Here is a 13,331-nt window from a genome sequence, read left to right on the forward strand (position 1 = left end):
AATTCTGAGGAAAAAATTATGGAATCATGAAAAACAAACGCACAAAAGAACACTCCAATACATCACTAGTATTTTGTTGCACCACCTCTGGCTTTTATTGAAGATGTAATGACAGCCATCTCCCCAGTGCCTTTACCTGACATGCAGCTCCATATCATCCATGACTGTGGAAATTTGCATGTTCTCTTCATGCAGTCATCTTTATAAATCTCATTGGAACGGCACCAAACAAAAGTTCCAGCATCATCACATTGCCCAATGCAGATTCGCGATTCATCACTGAATATGACTTCATCCAGTCATCCATAGTCCACGATTGCTTTTCTTTAGCCCATTGTAACCTTGCTTTTTTTCTGTTTCGATGTTAATGATGGTTTATGTTTAGCTTTTATGTATATAAATCCCATTTCCTTTAGGCTATTTCTTACAGTTCGGTCACAGACATTGACTCCAGTTTCCACCCATTCGTTCCTCATTTGTTTTGCTGTGGATTTCCTGTTTTGGAGACATATTGCTTTAAGTTTCCGGTCTTGACGCTTTGATGTCTTCCTTGGTCTACCAGTATGTTGGCCTTTAACAACCTACCCATGTTGTTTGCATTTGGTCCAGATTTTAGACACAGCTGACTGTGAACAACCAACATCTTTTGCAACATTGCGTGATGATTTACCTTCTTTTAAGAGTTTGATAATCCTCTCCTTTGTTTCAATTGACATCTCTTGTGTTGGAGCCATGATTCATGTCAGTCCACTTGGTGCAACAGCTCTCCAAGGTGTGATCACTCCTTTTTAGATGCAGACTAACGAGCAGATCTAATTTGATGCAGGTGTTAGTTTAGGAAATGAAAATTTACAGGGCGATTCCATAATTTTTTCCTCAGAATTGAGCGATTTCATAATTTTTTCCCTCTGCTTGGTCTGAAAAAAATTACCCTTACTGAGTGCCACATTTTTAATCTGGATTTCTTTTAGTGTTTCTTAAAGCCCTAAAGTTGCCATTTGAAATGACTTTAGTTTTGTGCCATGTCTGTGATCAGCTTTTTTTTCAACAACATTAAACAACTGAATGAACATCCTCAGAGCCTGGTGATTCCATAATTTTTGCCAGGGGTTGTAGTTATGCGAGAAAGGATTCAGTATAACCTGAGTTACACTGGGATTTTCAGTCCAGTGGGCGGTCCTATCAGTGATGAAAGCCTTCCTTGTACAAGTGTGTATACAGAGATAGGACCGCCCACTGAACTGAAATTCCTAGAAAGAGCAGAGGAATAAATGATGAAAACTCAGGTTATACCGAATCTTTTCTCACAAAATTATATATCAATCTGCTCAGCTCCCCCTGCTCTATAACATGGGGCCTGCAGATTGGACTGCTCCGTCATGGTGACACGTTCCCTTTAAGCCCCTCAGACTTCTTCCCATGGGAACAAAGGTAATTAGCAAACAGATTGCTCCCATAAACTTGTATCCCTGTCTAAAACTGTGTGACCGGCTTTTGCAGTAAAATAGCAGTAGGAAAAAAAAAGCTGAAATGTACAATTTAATATTTTAAGTACTTTACAAGAAACATTAAGAAACTGCATGAGCAATTATATCCAAGTAAAAGAATCGATCTAAAATTATAAAAGAAAACACGGAAACTTTCCTGCAATAACCCCCTTAAAAGGTCATCTGCAATTGTAAGACCGGCAGCAGGAAAAATGCTAAGTGAATGTGCTCAATTAAGCGAACTGCAGCCCTATTACAGGAACCAAGGGGGCGGGGCATGACAGGAAATCTGGCCACGCCCAAAACAGAATGACTGTACTCCGCCCCCTAGGGGCCCTATAGTAGGAATAACACACTGTTACAGCCCTAAAAAAAAAAGTAACATACAGGAGTGCGCCAAATTTATCAAGTGTTTTAGAGATGTTTGAAGCGAGTCTAACCAATGGGGAGTCTAAAGTGGGGGGCCTGACTGACCGCTGGCACCCCGGTCGATCATTTAACGGGGCTGCACCAATCGAGCAACCACTGACGTCTCTTCCGTGTTAATGTAAGTTTGAAGGCAGGCGCCTTACTTTTCCAGGCAGCGACGCCAAGTATTGCCACTTGTCAGCTAAGACAACCATGATGCATGCAAGCAAGTGATAGCACAAGCCGAATGGTAAGGAGGGGAAGGGTGCAAAAAGTTTGTACCCCACAAATGTATCAATGGTCTATACTAAAAAAAAAATGTCCTCTTAATTGACAAAAATTGGATAGACTCTTTAAGGCGGAATTTAGACGTCCGTGAAACACGGTCCATGTATGGACCATGATGCATGGACCGACCACGGGTCTCCCAACCGGCATTCACCAACCTCATTGTTATGTATGAAATTTTTGGAGTCCCGAGGCCAGTTTGTACATCGTGGTTCATACACAGACATCTGAAGGCTGCGCCTAAAGTATCAGCTTGTCCAAAGCGTTCCTCCAAGAACCAGCTCATTCTTTACTCTTAGCCAGAAGCTCAACACAAGAAGATGTAAGTTTCGAGCCGCGGCTGTTGACACTCGGAGCACAGAGCTTGAACTTTCAAAGTAAATAAGTGCATATACCAGATGGGAGGATGCACAGCTATCTGCACCTGCAGATCATTACAGTGGGCCTTGCCAGACTGTCAGGGGGCAGGAGGCCTCAAGACCCATGGAGAACGACTGAAAGGTCCAGATACTGGTTCTTCACGCCAGCGCTTCTGCGTTCTCCAATACAAGGTGAGACAAGTCCTGGCAACGAGACCTCACGATGGAAAAGCCATGGACGACTCATCCTTTCCATAAAAATAGAGAAAAAAAACATATTTCTAGTTTCTAGCAGCTGCTGGTTTCTGAGTGTGGCCCGTCTGTCACAGGCGGTATTTCAGAGAAATGCTAAACAATTAGAAGCTTATTTCAGCTGTACTTCTTGCGCAACTGGAGGCTTTAAAAACAAGAAAACATCTGTTTCACAGTTGCAGAGGAGCAATTTGTCCATTCGAGCTGCCAATGAGAGTTTATTTGCGTGGAAATTCATTTCAGACCCGTTCGTACAATCACAAGTCCCTTTTTTTTTTTTTTTTAAATAAAAAAATGAATAAAAAAAATTCTGATAAAAAAAAAGAATTAGAGTCGGAGGCGAGCTATAAATTTCAACAATGTTACTGCGAGATTTATGGCATTGTTCCTGGCTGCAGCTACCCACATGTAATTAGTGGCGTGAAGTCATGGAAAATAATAACGAGGGAGCCAATACAAGCAGAGAGTTTTCAGACATCATCCCCTTTTACAGCTCAGTGCGAACAGTGAGAAAGGGAATGACGTCTTAAAGGGGTAGTGCAAAAAAAAATGCTGAGTGTGGGAGCTAATCAAATACTTCATATATGCAAGGTTAATTATCACACCAATCAACCTAATGAGGACAAAATAACCACCAGTTGTAGATAGTCAGCACAAAATTACTGCTCAAACTAAGCACTGGCACTTGGTGCACTCTTGGAAGGCTGAGCAATTCGGTGCAACTTCCCATCAACTTGTTTCCATCTATTTAGCTTCCGTAAAGCCAGAACTGGCCATCAATGCACAGGTGGGTGTCAACAGATGGAAAACAAATAGGTGGGAAGATGAACTAAACTGCTCGGCCACACCAAGGGTGTACAAAGCGCCTGTGCTTGGTTTGGACAATCATTTTAATAGTAACCGGCAGACTTTAGACCAAGAAATGGCTACTTGTGTAGAACTGCACGATTTAGATGCTGATCAGTCTGACTCTCTTCTGGATGTGTTATACACCAATATCTCCTCACTCCACAGGGAATACAGAAAAGGAGGTGCAGACGTAAAAGCTCCCAACACGCCCAATAAATGATTTACTACAAAAGTGCAAAACAACACGATCAATTCTATTATCAAGGTCTTTCCCGATTAGGGAAAAAAAAATTACAAACAGCATTCTGTTCTGGTTTAATGGCTTCTACCTGAATCCCCGAAAAAAAACAAAAAACAACAGGATTCCGACGTGCCCCTGTCGGAGCCATTCACTACATATTGGGTGTCTGTCTTTTCATAGGGGGGGCAAGAAAGGATGACTAAAAAGCATAAAACTAATAAATGGCTCACAAGTGGTAGGTCAGAAATCCCATTCTTCAGGGATTTAGTTGCAAAAGCCAGAAATGGATCCAAACATACAAAAGGGAGGTGTGGATTTTGTTGCAGATTTGCATGGTCCATTTATTAACCGTATAGTAATGAGCATTTTGCAGATTTAACATCCACACAATGCTTTCATTTTCAAGCAGATATATTTCCACGTCGTCTGACTGGGATTTTGAAAAGTCCATTTACTTGCATTGCACGTTACTGTAATTTGCTGTGGATTTGCAGCGTTGTGTGAACGTGGCCTTACTGTGCGGTATTTAATTTTTTTCTTTCGGCACAACCATGGATTGCTGAATGTACCCATCTGCCCCCATGCAGTAGACTGGATATAAAACTTATTAAAAAATAAATAAAAAAAGTGGGCAATTTAAAATTTCTCAAGTGGCCCCATATGGATCTGAGACTGTTGTGGAAACACAAACCAAGCAGCTGAACTTAATACTGCTCAATATTATTTTATTGCCTCATAAAAAGCAGTAAATTATACGGTTCAACACCGGAGCAAACACTTATTGCTGGAGCAAGGAAAGGGGAGTTACTGCTCATTTTGGTATTTTCAGGCAGCACCAGCCAATGGACAGAAAAAATTTAAGAAAAATGATGGTTATGTAATTGTTCTGCCTTTTTCAACTTCTATAAATTCCATGGATCCATAGGCGAGTGTCACATGGGTATGGAGACCAAATATCTTTTAACCTGGCCTAAAGTGTGACTCTGGAATAGTATGAACATCGCTCTGCTACGGGAGCACATCATGGGTCGGCTGAAAAAAATATTGGGCCCATTCAATGAGTCATCAATATCCTGACATCCTTTCTTATAATGGATCTGGCATTGCATGATACTTTTCATTAGCAGCGTACTTATTACTGAGGCAGCGTGCTGGGGAGAGGCAGGCAGGTGTGCACAGCGTGCAACATAGCATGTGCCCCCGACCGGCATATAAGGCTATGCGCGAGTCTTCAGTATTTGCAGCAGAAAAATCTACTGGAAATACTGATGTGTTGGCAGAAAAAACGCAACAGGAAATACACGCAATTTTGATGATAAAGAAAAACTTTTTTTTTTTTTTTTTACACATGCGGCAGATTTAACTCTGCAAGGAAAAAATAAGGAATGTGTGCATGTGACTTCAGGAATCTTATTCACTTTGCTGGTAACTAGGAAATCCTTTAGGTTTTGCGACAAATCTGTGCAGAAAAAAATGTAACAAAACCACAACATGGGCACAGACCCTTAGGCCACGTGCACACTGAGTATTTAGCAATTTTTTACCTCAGCATTTGTGAGCGAAAAGCAGGAGTGGAACAGTCAGAGGAAAAGTATAAATAATAGAAACACGTCATCACTTCTGTATTTATCACCCACTCCTGGTTTTGGCTTACAAATACAAATGGATAGACCCAAATTAAATGGGAATGGTTGGTGATATCAACTTCCTGTTTGTGGCACATTAGTATATTGGAGGGGGAAAACTTTTCCAGATGGGTGGTGACCATGGCGGCCATTTTGAAGTCGACCATTTTGGATCCTTCATTTTTTTTTTTTTCAATGGGAAGAGGGTCATGTGACAATTCAAACTCATTGAGAATTTCATAAGAAAAACAAAGGTGTGCTTGGTTTTAGCGTAACTTAATTCTTTCATGAGTTTTTTTTACAAGTTTATCACCACTTATAAAATGTGTTCAAAGTGCTGCCCATTGTGTTGGATTGTCAATGCAACCCTCTTCTCCCACTCTTTACACACTGATAGCAACACCGCAGAAGAAATGCTAGCACAGGCTTCCAGTATCCGTTGTTTCAGATGCTGCATAAGTGGTCATAAACTTGCAAAAAAAACTCATGAAAGAATAAAGTTACGTTAAAACCAAGCACACCATTGTTTTTCCAAAATGGCCAACTTCAAAATGGCCGCCATGGTCACCACCCATCTGGAAAAGTTTCCCCCCTCCCATATACTAATGTGCCACAAACAGGAAGTTGATATCACCAACCATTCCCATTTAATTTAGGTGTATCCATATAAATGGCCAACCTTTACTGTCCAAATACTGATCGTGTTCACATGGCCTAACAGTCAGGTCTATGCAGGTCTGGTGTACACAGCTTCATAGAAACGCCGCGGTATCCATACCATACCTGTTGCATGTGATTTTCGCAGGTCAAAGTTGTTGAGAAGTACAAGTCGGGGTTGGGTTATAAAAATATCTCAATCTGTGATGATCCCCGGAGCACCATAAAATCCATCATCATCAAATGGAAAGAACATGGTACCACAACAAACCTGCCAATAGAGGGCAGCCCACCAAAACTCTCAGCCTGGGCAAGGAGGGCATTAATCAGAGACCAAAGGTAACCCTGAAGGAGCTGCAGAGTTCCCAAGCAGAGACCGGAGTATCTGTCCATACGACCACAATAAGCCGTACACTCCATAGAGGTGGCCTTTATGGAAGAGTGGGCAGAAAAAAAAGCCTTTACTTACACACAAACATTGTAAGGCTCATTTTGAGGCTGCCAAAAGACATGTGGGAGACTCCTCAAATGTATGGAGAAAGGTGCTGTGGTCAAAAGAGACCAAAAAAGTAAACACTTTGTCTGGCACCAAACCAACACAGCTCATAAACCCAAGAACACCATCCCCACAGTGAAACATAGTGATGGCAGCATCAGGCTGTGAGATGCTTTTTGTCAGCAGGGACAGGGAAAATGGTCTAAGTTGAGGGGTAAGATGGATGGTGCGAAACACATGAATATTCTTGAGCAAAACTTGTTTCAGTCTGTCGGTGATTTGAGACTGAGACAGAGGTTTACCTTCCAACAAGACCATGACAAAAAGCATACTGCTAAAACAACACTTGAGTGGTTTAAGGGGAAACATGTAAATGGCTGTTCACCAGAGGAAACCATGTAACTTGAAAGAGCTGGAGCAGTTTTGCCTTGAGGAATGGTCAAAAATCTCAGTGGCAAGATGTGGAAAGCTCAGAGACTTAAGCAAAGGGCCTTACAGCTGTAATTGCCGCAAAAGGAGGCTCTACAAAGTACTGACTTTAGGGGGGTGAATAGTTATGCACACTGAAGTTTTCAGTTATTTTGTCCTATTTGTGGTTTGCTTCATAATAAAAATAAAACCAAATGTTCACAGTTGTATGCATGTTCTTTACAAGAACTGAAGCAAACCCTAAAAAAAAATCTGTGAAATTCCAGTTTGTGGGGTAGCAAAACACGAAAAATGCCAAGGGGGAGTGGGGGAGGGGAAATATTTTCACAAGCCACTGTAGAGATAATAGAAGGGAGAGAATAGAAGAGAAAGAATAGAAGAGAGAGAAAGAATAGAACACAGATATATAGATTCCATCCCTGGAGCATCTTAGATAAACAGGTGGACAGGAGATATCAGTGCATGCACAGGACCGGCCCTGACATCTGGGCGGTTTCTCGCTCTCGTATACACTCATACAGAGGATTTCTAAGAATAATTCTGTACTGAAACCACCAGCACTTGTGAAGGCTGCGGATGGTTGAGCTTCAGCGATTATGAGAAAAATAGAATGTCAGTGCCTAGTGAAGTGGAAGGAAGCGATACCACTACACAAGTCACGGACGCCCTCAGCTGGAGCGGTACAATGTGTTTCCACTGGACTGTCGGTATAATGATATATATATATATATATATATATATATATATATATATATATATATATATATATATATATATATATATATATATATAGTAACGTCAGAGATTTTACTCCTTTTCTTAGGCAATAAGATGTAGGTCATTGTATCCACATGAGCGTCACCTCCTACAAACGCTGGCATATCACTCCATTCCGACTGATCAAATTGGTGAATTGTGGTAAGGCCATAAAGCTGCCCATACCAAATAGATGAACGGGGGGCTTCCGAGAATATCCCAGTGATTATCTCCCCCTATAGTGGTCTGTATTCCCATAACAAGTAGATTCCAAGTACATTTGCATTTTGATAAAGCTGCCGCTCATTAGCCCAGCCTGTGATGTCGCTGGCGCTGTGAGGGTCTCACTCCGATGCTATGATCTCAGGTGGGCACTCCGGACTTCTATAAAGTACCTTATCGTATGAAATGCCCATAGGAGGCACAAAACATCTGTTACTCAATAACCTCAGCTACCTCCCGCACCAACGTTTGCACTAAACACAAACTAAAAAGGTCAAATAACCTGCAGAAAGGTAATAAACTGAAGAAAACAAGCTTACCTGTTGCGTGCTATCGCCATTCACCATGTGAGGCACAAGCGATACTTCATTCATTAAGGGCGTAGCTTCCAACGGAGGAGGCTGGTCGGCCATCATGGCTGAAATGATCATTCATCGACAGATGTTCACATCCACCACCTGGACACAAAAAAATATATATAATGGCTTAATATAGTTTCCGATGTTTAGAAATGATCATCCGTCTATAAGATAAGTGGTAAATCACTGATCAGTGGGGGTCCGGCCACTGTCTCATTGGAGCGCCATTTCCTTTACAGGTTACAATTTTCAGTTCCTATAACGGCACATTCAGAGATCGGACCGCAATGCACGGACGGACGCGGGTCTCCCAACCTGAGCGGGACAGCTGCATGGAAATATATGAACGCTTGGGCCGGGAGACCTGCGGCCGTCCGAGCATGGAGGTCCTATCTTGGACCGATTTACACGGACATCTGAATGAGCCCTTAGGCTATAGAGATACAGTAGTCCGAACGCCAATATGAACCCAATCTAAACTGGAAATAAGAGATTTGACAAGTTCCATTAAAACCAGTTAGTCAAGTTACCTGGTAAACCCCTGCCCCTCTAGCACCGATACTCCGGTGGTCCGCCACTCATTGTTGATGATGTGCCAACCAATCACACATGACTGCAGCAACCACTGCCCTAAGCTGACAGCAGTCATGTGTGTCACTACCGGATCAGTGGGTAATATACCAGGTGAGGATAAGGTTTTGTTTATTTTACCACTTTTCCTGATTGAAAGGAATATATATAATGTACAGATAAAAGCAGACATACATGTGTACACACATATACATAATATACAAACACAACTTTTTACCCAATAATTCACGTGTTAAAGGCATTGAGCATTCCCATGAAAAAAAAATAAAGATGACAGCATAGAGGAAACTTGTCATGCCATATTACGTTTATCTGGTGTCTTTTTTTTTTTTTTTTTTTTACAGGGATACAACAAAAGACTACTGTGCTCCGCAGCGAGATTCATGACACTCATTCAGCAGTCTCCAATTCAGGCGCCCACGTGAGCTGACACTTTATCGGCCAATATGTACCGCCGGTCAATAAACGAAAATGCACTAGTTTCCCCGTGTGATTGAGCCGAGCTTTTATGCCGTCAAACTGCCACCATTTTCCAGAAGTTGGAGCTTTGTATCGGATATAGCTCCAGACAGAGCAATTACGTGTCATCTCCAAGTGCAGTGAAAAATGTACTCTCCATAGTCCATGGAAAGTGAATAAATAGGTTAAAAGTAATGATCACAAAGGGCATGACACTGAGGATAAGTCACCGTAAAATGGAAAATTCCTTCAATACAGAGGAGCACGGTGATGTACATATAATGAATCTTCTGGCCAAGCCCACAATGACTGATCCATGATTAAAATATATGCCAACTTCCTATATATTGTGCAGGATCACATCATAGTCAGTGCCAGCATCGCCTCACATAGGCACATCACTTCCTCAGGCTGTAAGAAGATATTGAGGATTGTTTAAAGGGACAGTTCCCCTTAATTAGGATCTCCAGGAACATGATAAATAGGCCAACATGTCTGCCCGCCATATACGTAGCAAGTATAACCTTTTAAGCGCTGTGCAAACTTAATGTTTTTTTCCTCCTCCAAGAGCCGTAACAAATTTATACACAGTACTGGTTAAAGGTTTGTTCCTGCAGTGGTTTTGCTTATTCTTACTGGAATCTGCACATTTTAGATTCAGACTGAAGGCAGCAAAAACCATGAAGGAACACATATGGAAACACAGAGTAAAGAAACATGTGTGAGATAAATCAGAATGTGTGTTAGACCTTCTATTTCTCAGAACACTCCCTCTTACTCGGACTTAAAGAGGACCTGTCACCAGGTCAAAAGTGTCCAGTTTTTGCGCTTATTTTATTCCTGCTGCTCCACTGAGTATTCTGCTTTCTGTTTTTCTAAAATCCGCCAAACAATTCCAGAGATATGGGCCTTTTTATTCAGTGCTATTTTTTCATGGTCTTTCCAAGGGGGCGTGTCTTTAGGCTGCTTTGTATTATTACCCTGTGGGTAACGCCCCTTTGGACCACGCCCATAAAAAATTACCGCTAAATAAAAAGGACCATATCTCTGGAACCATATGGTGGATTTTAGAAAAACAAACAAAACACTCAGGGGAGCAGCGGGAATGAATTAAAAGCAAAATCTAGACAATACATCCTGGTGGCAAGTACTCTTTAAAAGGGATAGAGTCCCCACAAATGTACTACCGTCTTGGTCAGACCAGGGCTGTGGAGTCGGAGTCAGTGCTCATTTTTATGGAGTCAGAGTCGGTATAAAATGGACCGAAAATATATAATAAATTGGCTACAGTAGTTCAATGTAGAATGTGCTGAATATTTTTTCATAGGAATTTGGGAAAGTTATGAAATGTCCTATAAATGGCTGTTCTATTCCTGACCTAAGGCTACCTTCACACACAGCGTTTTTGAGGATACGTTTTTCAGCTGCAAAAGCAGATCAGCTTTTTAAAAAAATGTATCACCTGAAAGGTTTTTGAGCTCATAGATAATGTTTTCAACAGAAAAAGCAGATTAGAAAAATGTCGCACAAACTGACATGCTCATTCTTTGTGAGGATCCGTTTTTGAGCCCAAAAACAGATCCTCACAAAACGATGTGTCTGAGTGTCAGATCTTGAAACCCATTGACTTGGTTGCTGGGATGCCCAGTGTCACTGCATTTTACTGCAAAAAACGGATCCGCAAAAACGCTGTGTGTGAATCATGGCCGTAGCCAGTGAGGGGCTAGAAGCAGGGGCACGCACCTATCAAAACTCACTTGTATTCTGCAGTGCTCCAGTCCTGCACCGGCTCCAGACTGCAGGGGGCAATCTCCCCTCCTCTGTCCTGTCTTCTGCCGTCTTCATCAGAGATAGGAGGGGGGAGGGGTGCCTGCCCTGCACAGGATCTGATTCCTGGGCCCCGAGCTGGAGAAAGTGAAAGTACTACTGCTCATCTCTGTCACAGGAAGGTAACTAATGCTAATATTGTAGGTGATTATTATGTGCTCTCTGTACAATGTGTGAACTATATGTGCAATGTACTATTTGCTGTCGGTAGCTGTCATCTGTCTATCACACTATCTATCCCTCCATTTATTCATCTATCTATCCATCTCTCTCCATCTATCTATCCCTCCATCTATCCTTTCATTTATCCCTCTATCCATCCTTTCATCTATCTCTCCAGCTATCCCTCCATATGACTATCTATCATCTATCTATCCATATATTTATCCATCCATCCCTGTATCTATCTCTCCATCCCTCAGTTTACCTATCCATCCCTCTATTAATCTATCTATTCCTCCATCTATCCCACTATCTATCTATCCATTGCTTAATCACCCATTTACCGTGACTAAAAAATTACAAGCTGAGGATTTAACTCCTGGCATTTTCATAAGGGAGTGGAGGAACTTGCTATTTTGCCTGTCCCAAAGAGGAGGTTTAATCGCAGATGGCATTTCTGCTTCAATGAAACGGAGAGAGACACAGCTATTGGAAAATAAAAAATTTCTGGCAGCTGTTTATGTGGACCCAAGTCATCGTATACTGCTTGATGATCAACAGCTTACTAAAGGAAAGGAAGCTCTGACTGAGGTAGCAGTTAGGATGAGTGGCCTACAGGAGGACTGCCAGGCGCAAGAGGACTTGGGTCCTGACAGTGCTACTGCTGCCATATCTTCATCCTCATCAGATGAGGAGTTTGACTTTGACAAGTATTTGGATGACATGGAGCAGGCAACGCGTTGCTGCAAGAAAAAAGATTTCACTCCGTCTCCTATAGCAAGCAGATTGACCATATTTCAGCAAAATGTTTCACTTGCTCTCAAAGAAACAGAAAAATTCAACCGTTCATCAAAACTGACTGTGCATGAGGCAATTCCTTTATACCCGGAAATTGTTAGAGATGTTGCCCATGTGGCAACGGCTTTGCCTCCAACCCAAGTTAGTGTAGAGAAGTTGTTCTCTAGCCTTAAAATTATTAGGTCAGATTTGAGGTCATCTATGAAGGAAGATCTGATGGAGGCAATTCTATTTCTTAGAACAAATTCATAAACTGCACAAATGTTATTTAGTATGTTTTGGTTGAAAACTGTTTTTTGCCACTTACATAATGTTCACATTGTACTACAATAAATTTTTCACTTAAATATAAGCAATATATGTGGGAGTCGGAGTCGTGGAGTCGGAGTAAGGGAAATTGAGGAGTCGGAGTCGCAGGTTTGGCTTACCGACTCCACAGCCCTGGGTCAGACGGTGAAAAGTTGGTAGACGTGTGTGTATGGTGGTGTCCTGACTTCCCCCTGATGGCAGATAATGCGGAAAACGTATTACGGAGGCAAGTGATCTGCAGCCAGAGAGGGTCTGAGCACGGTATGGACTTTGCCCTTCTGAAAAGTACATAGCAAGCGTGCCAGTGATTAAAGAAGATTAAATGGGGTAAGTCCTAATAGGTATGGGCTTGGATGACACTACTGTGACCATGGGTCTCTGTAGGCATCAATGAAGTCTGAACCTAACAATCTGCATATTTTTGGCTGCCAAAATGAAAACTTGACATCGCTGCCTTCTTGACATATTACTATGAACATTTTACTTTGTCACCAAACACGAAAGAAAAATGTAGTGTAGAATGTGAACCTGACATTGTTCTGCACACAATCTATTTTCTAGATCTCAGGTAGACATCCTATCTACGGAGGCTGAACTCTGTCAGACACAAGCAAGGAGGAACTGGGAAAATCCCTTCTTTGTTAAGACCGGGGAAAAAAATGTTCATATATTCAAATGGTTTATTCTAAAATAAGCCTTTGTGAAAAACGAGACAAGCCACAAAGCATCTGCTGTTCCAGCACCTACCCCGGTGGTT

General features: G+C 41.8%; 1 protein-coding gene across 2 annotated transcripts in view; it reads right to left on the bottom strand.

The window, feature by feature from the left end:
* Nucleotides 1-13,331, bottom strand: part of LOC141154854 (fibronectin type-III domain-containing protein 3A-like) — a 109,513-nt gene that overhangs the window by 52,563 nt on the left and 43,619 nt on the right. For both annotated transcript variants that reach the window (XM_073641360.1, XM_073641359.1), the window contains exon 2: nucleotides 8,390-8,527. In XM_073641360.1, coding sequence (XP_073497461.1) covers nucleotides 8,390-8,500 — 111 coding nt within the window. In that variant the 5' untranslated portion in view covers nucleotides 8,501-8,527. The remainder of the gene's footprint in view (nucleotides 1-8,389; nucleotides 8,528-13,331) is intronic.

Source organism: Phyllobates terribilis, unplaced genomic scaffold (genome assembly GCF_046119375.1).
Source record: "Phyllobates terribilis strain yellow unplaced genomic scaffold, ASM4611937v1 Scaffold_7__3_contigs__length_470593459, whole genome shotgun sequence".
In the NCBI taxonomy this organism is placed as follows: Eukaryota; Metazoa; Chordata; class Amphibia; order Anura; family Dendrobatidae; genus Phyllobates; species Phyllobates terribilis.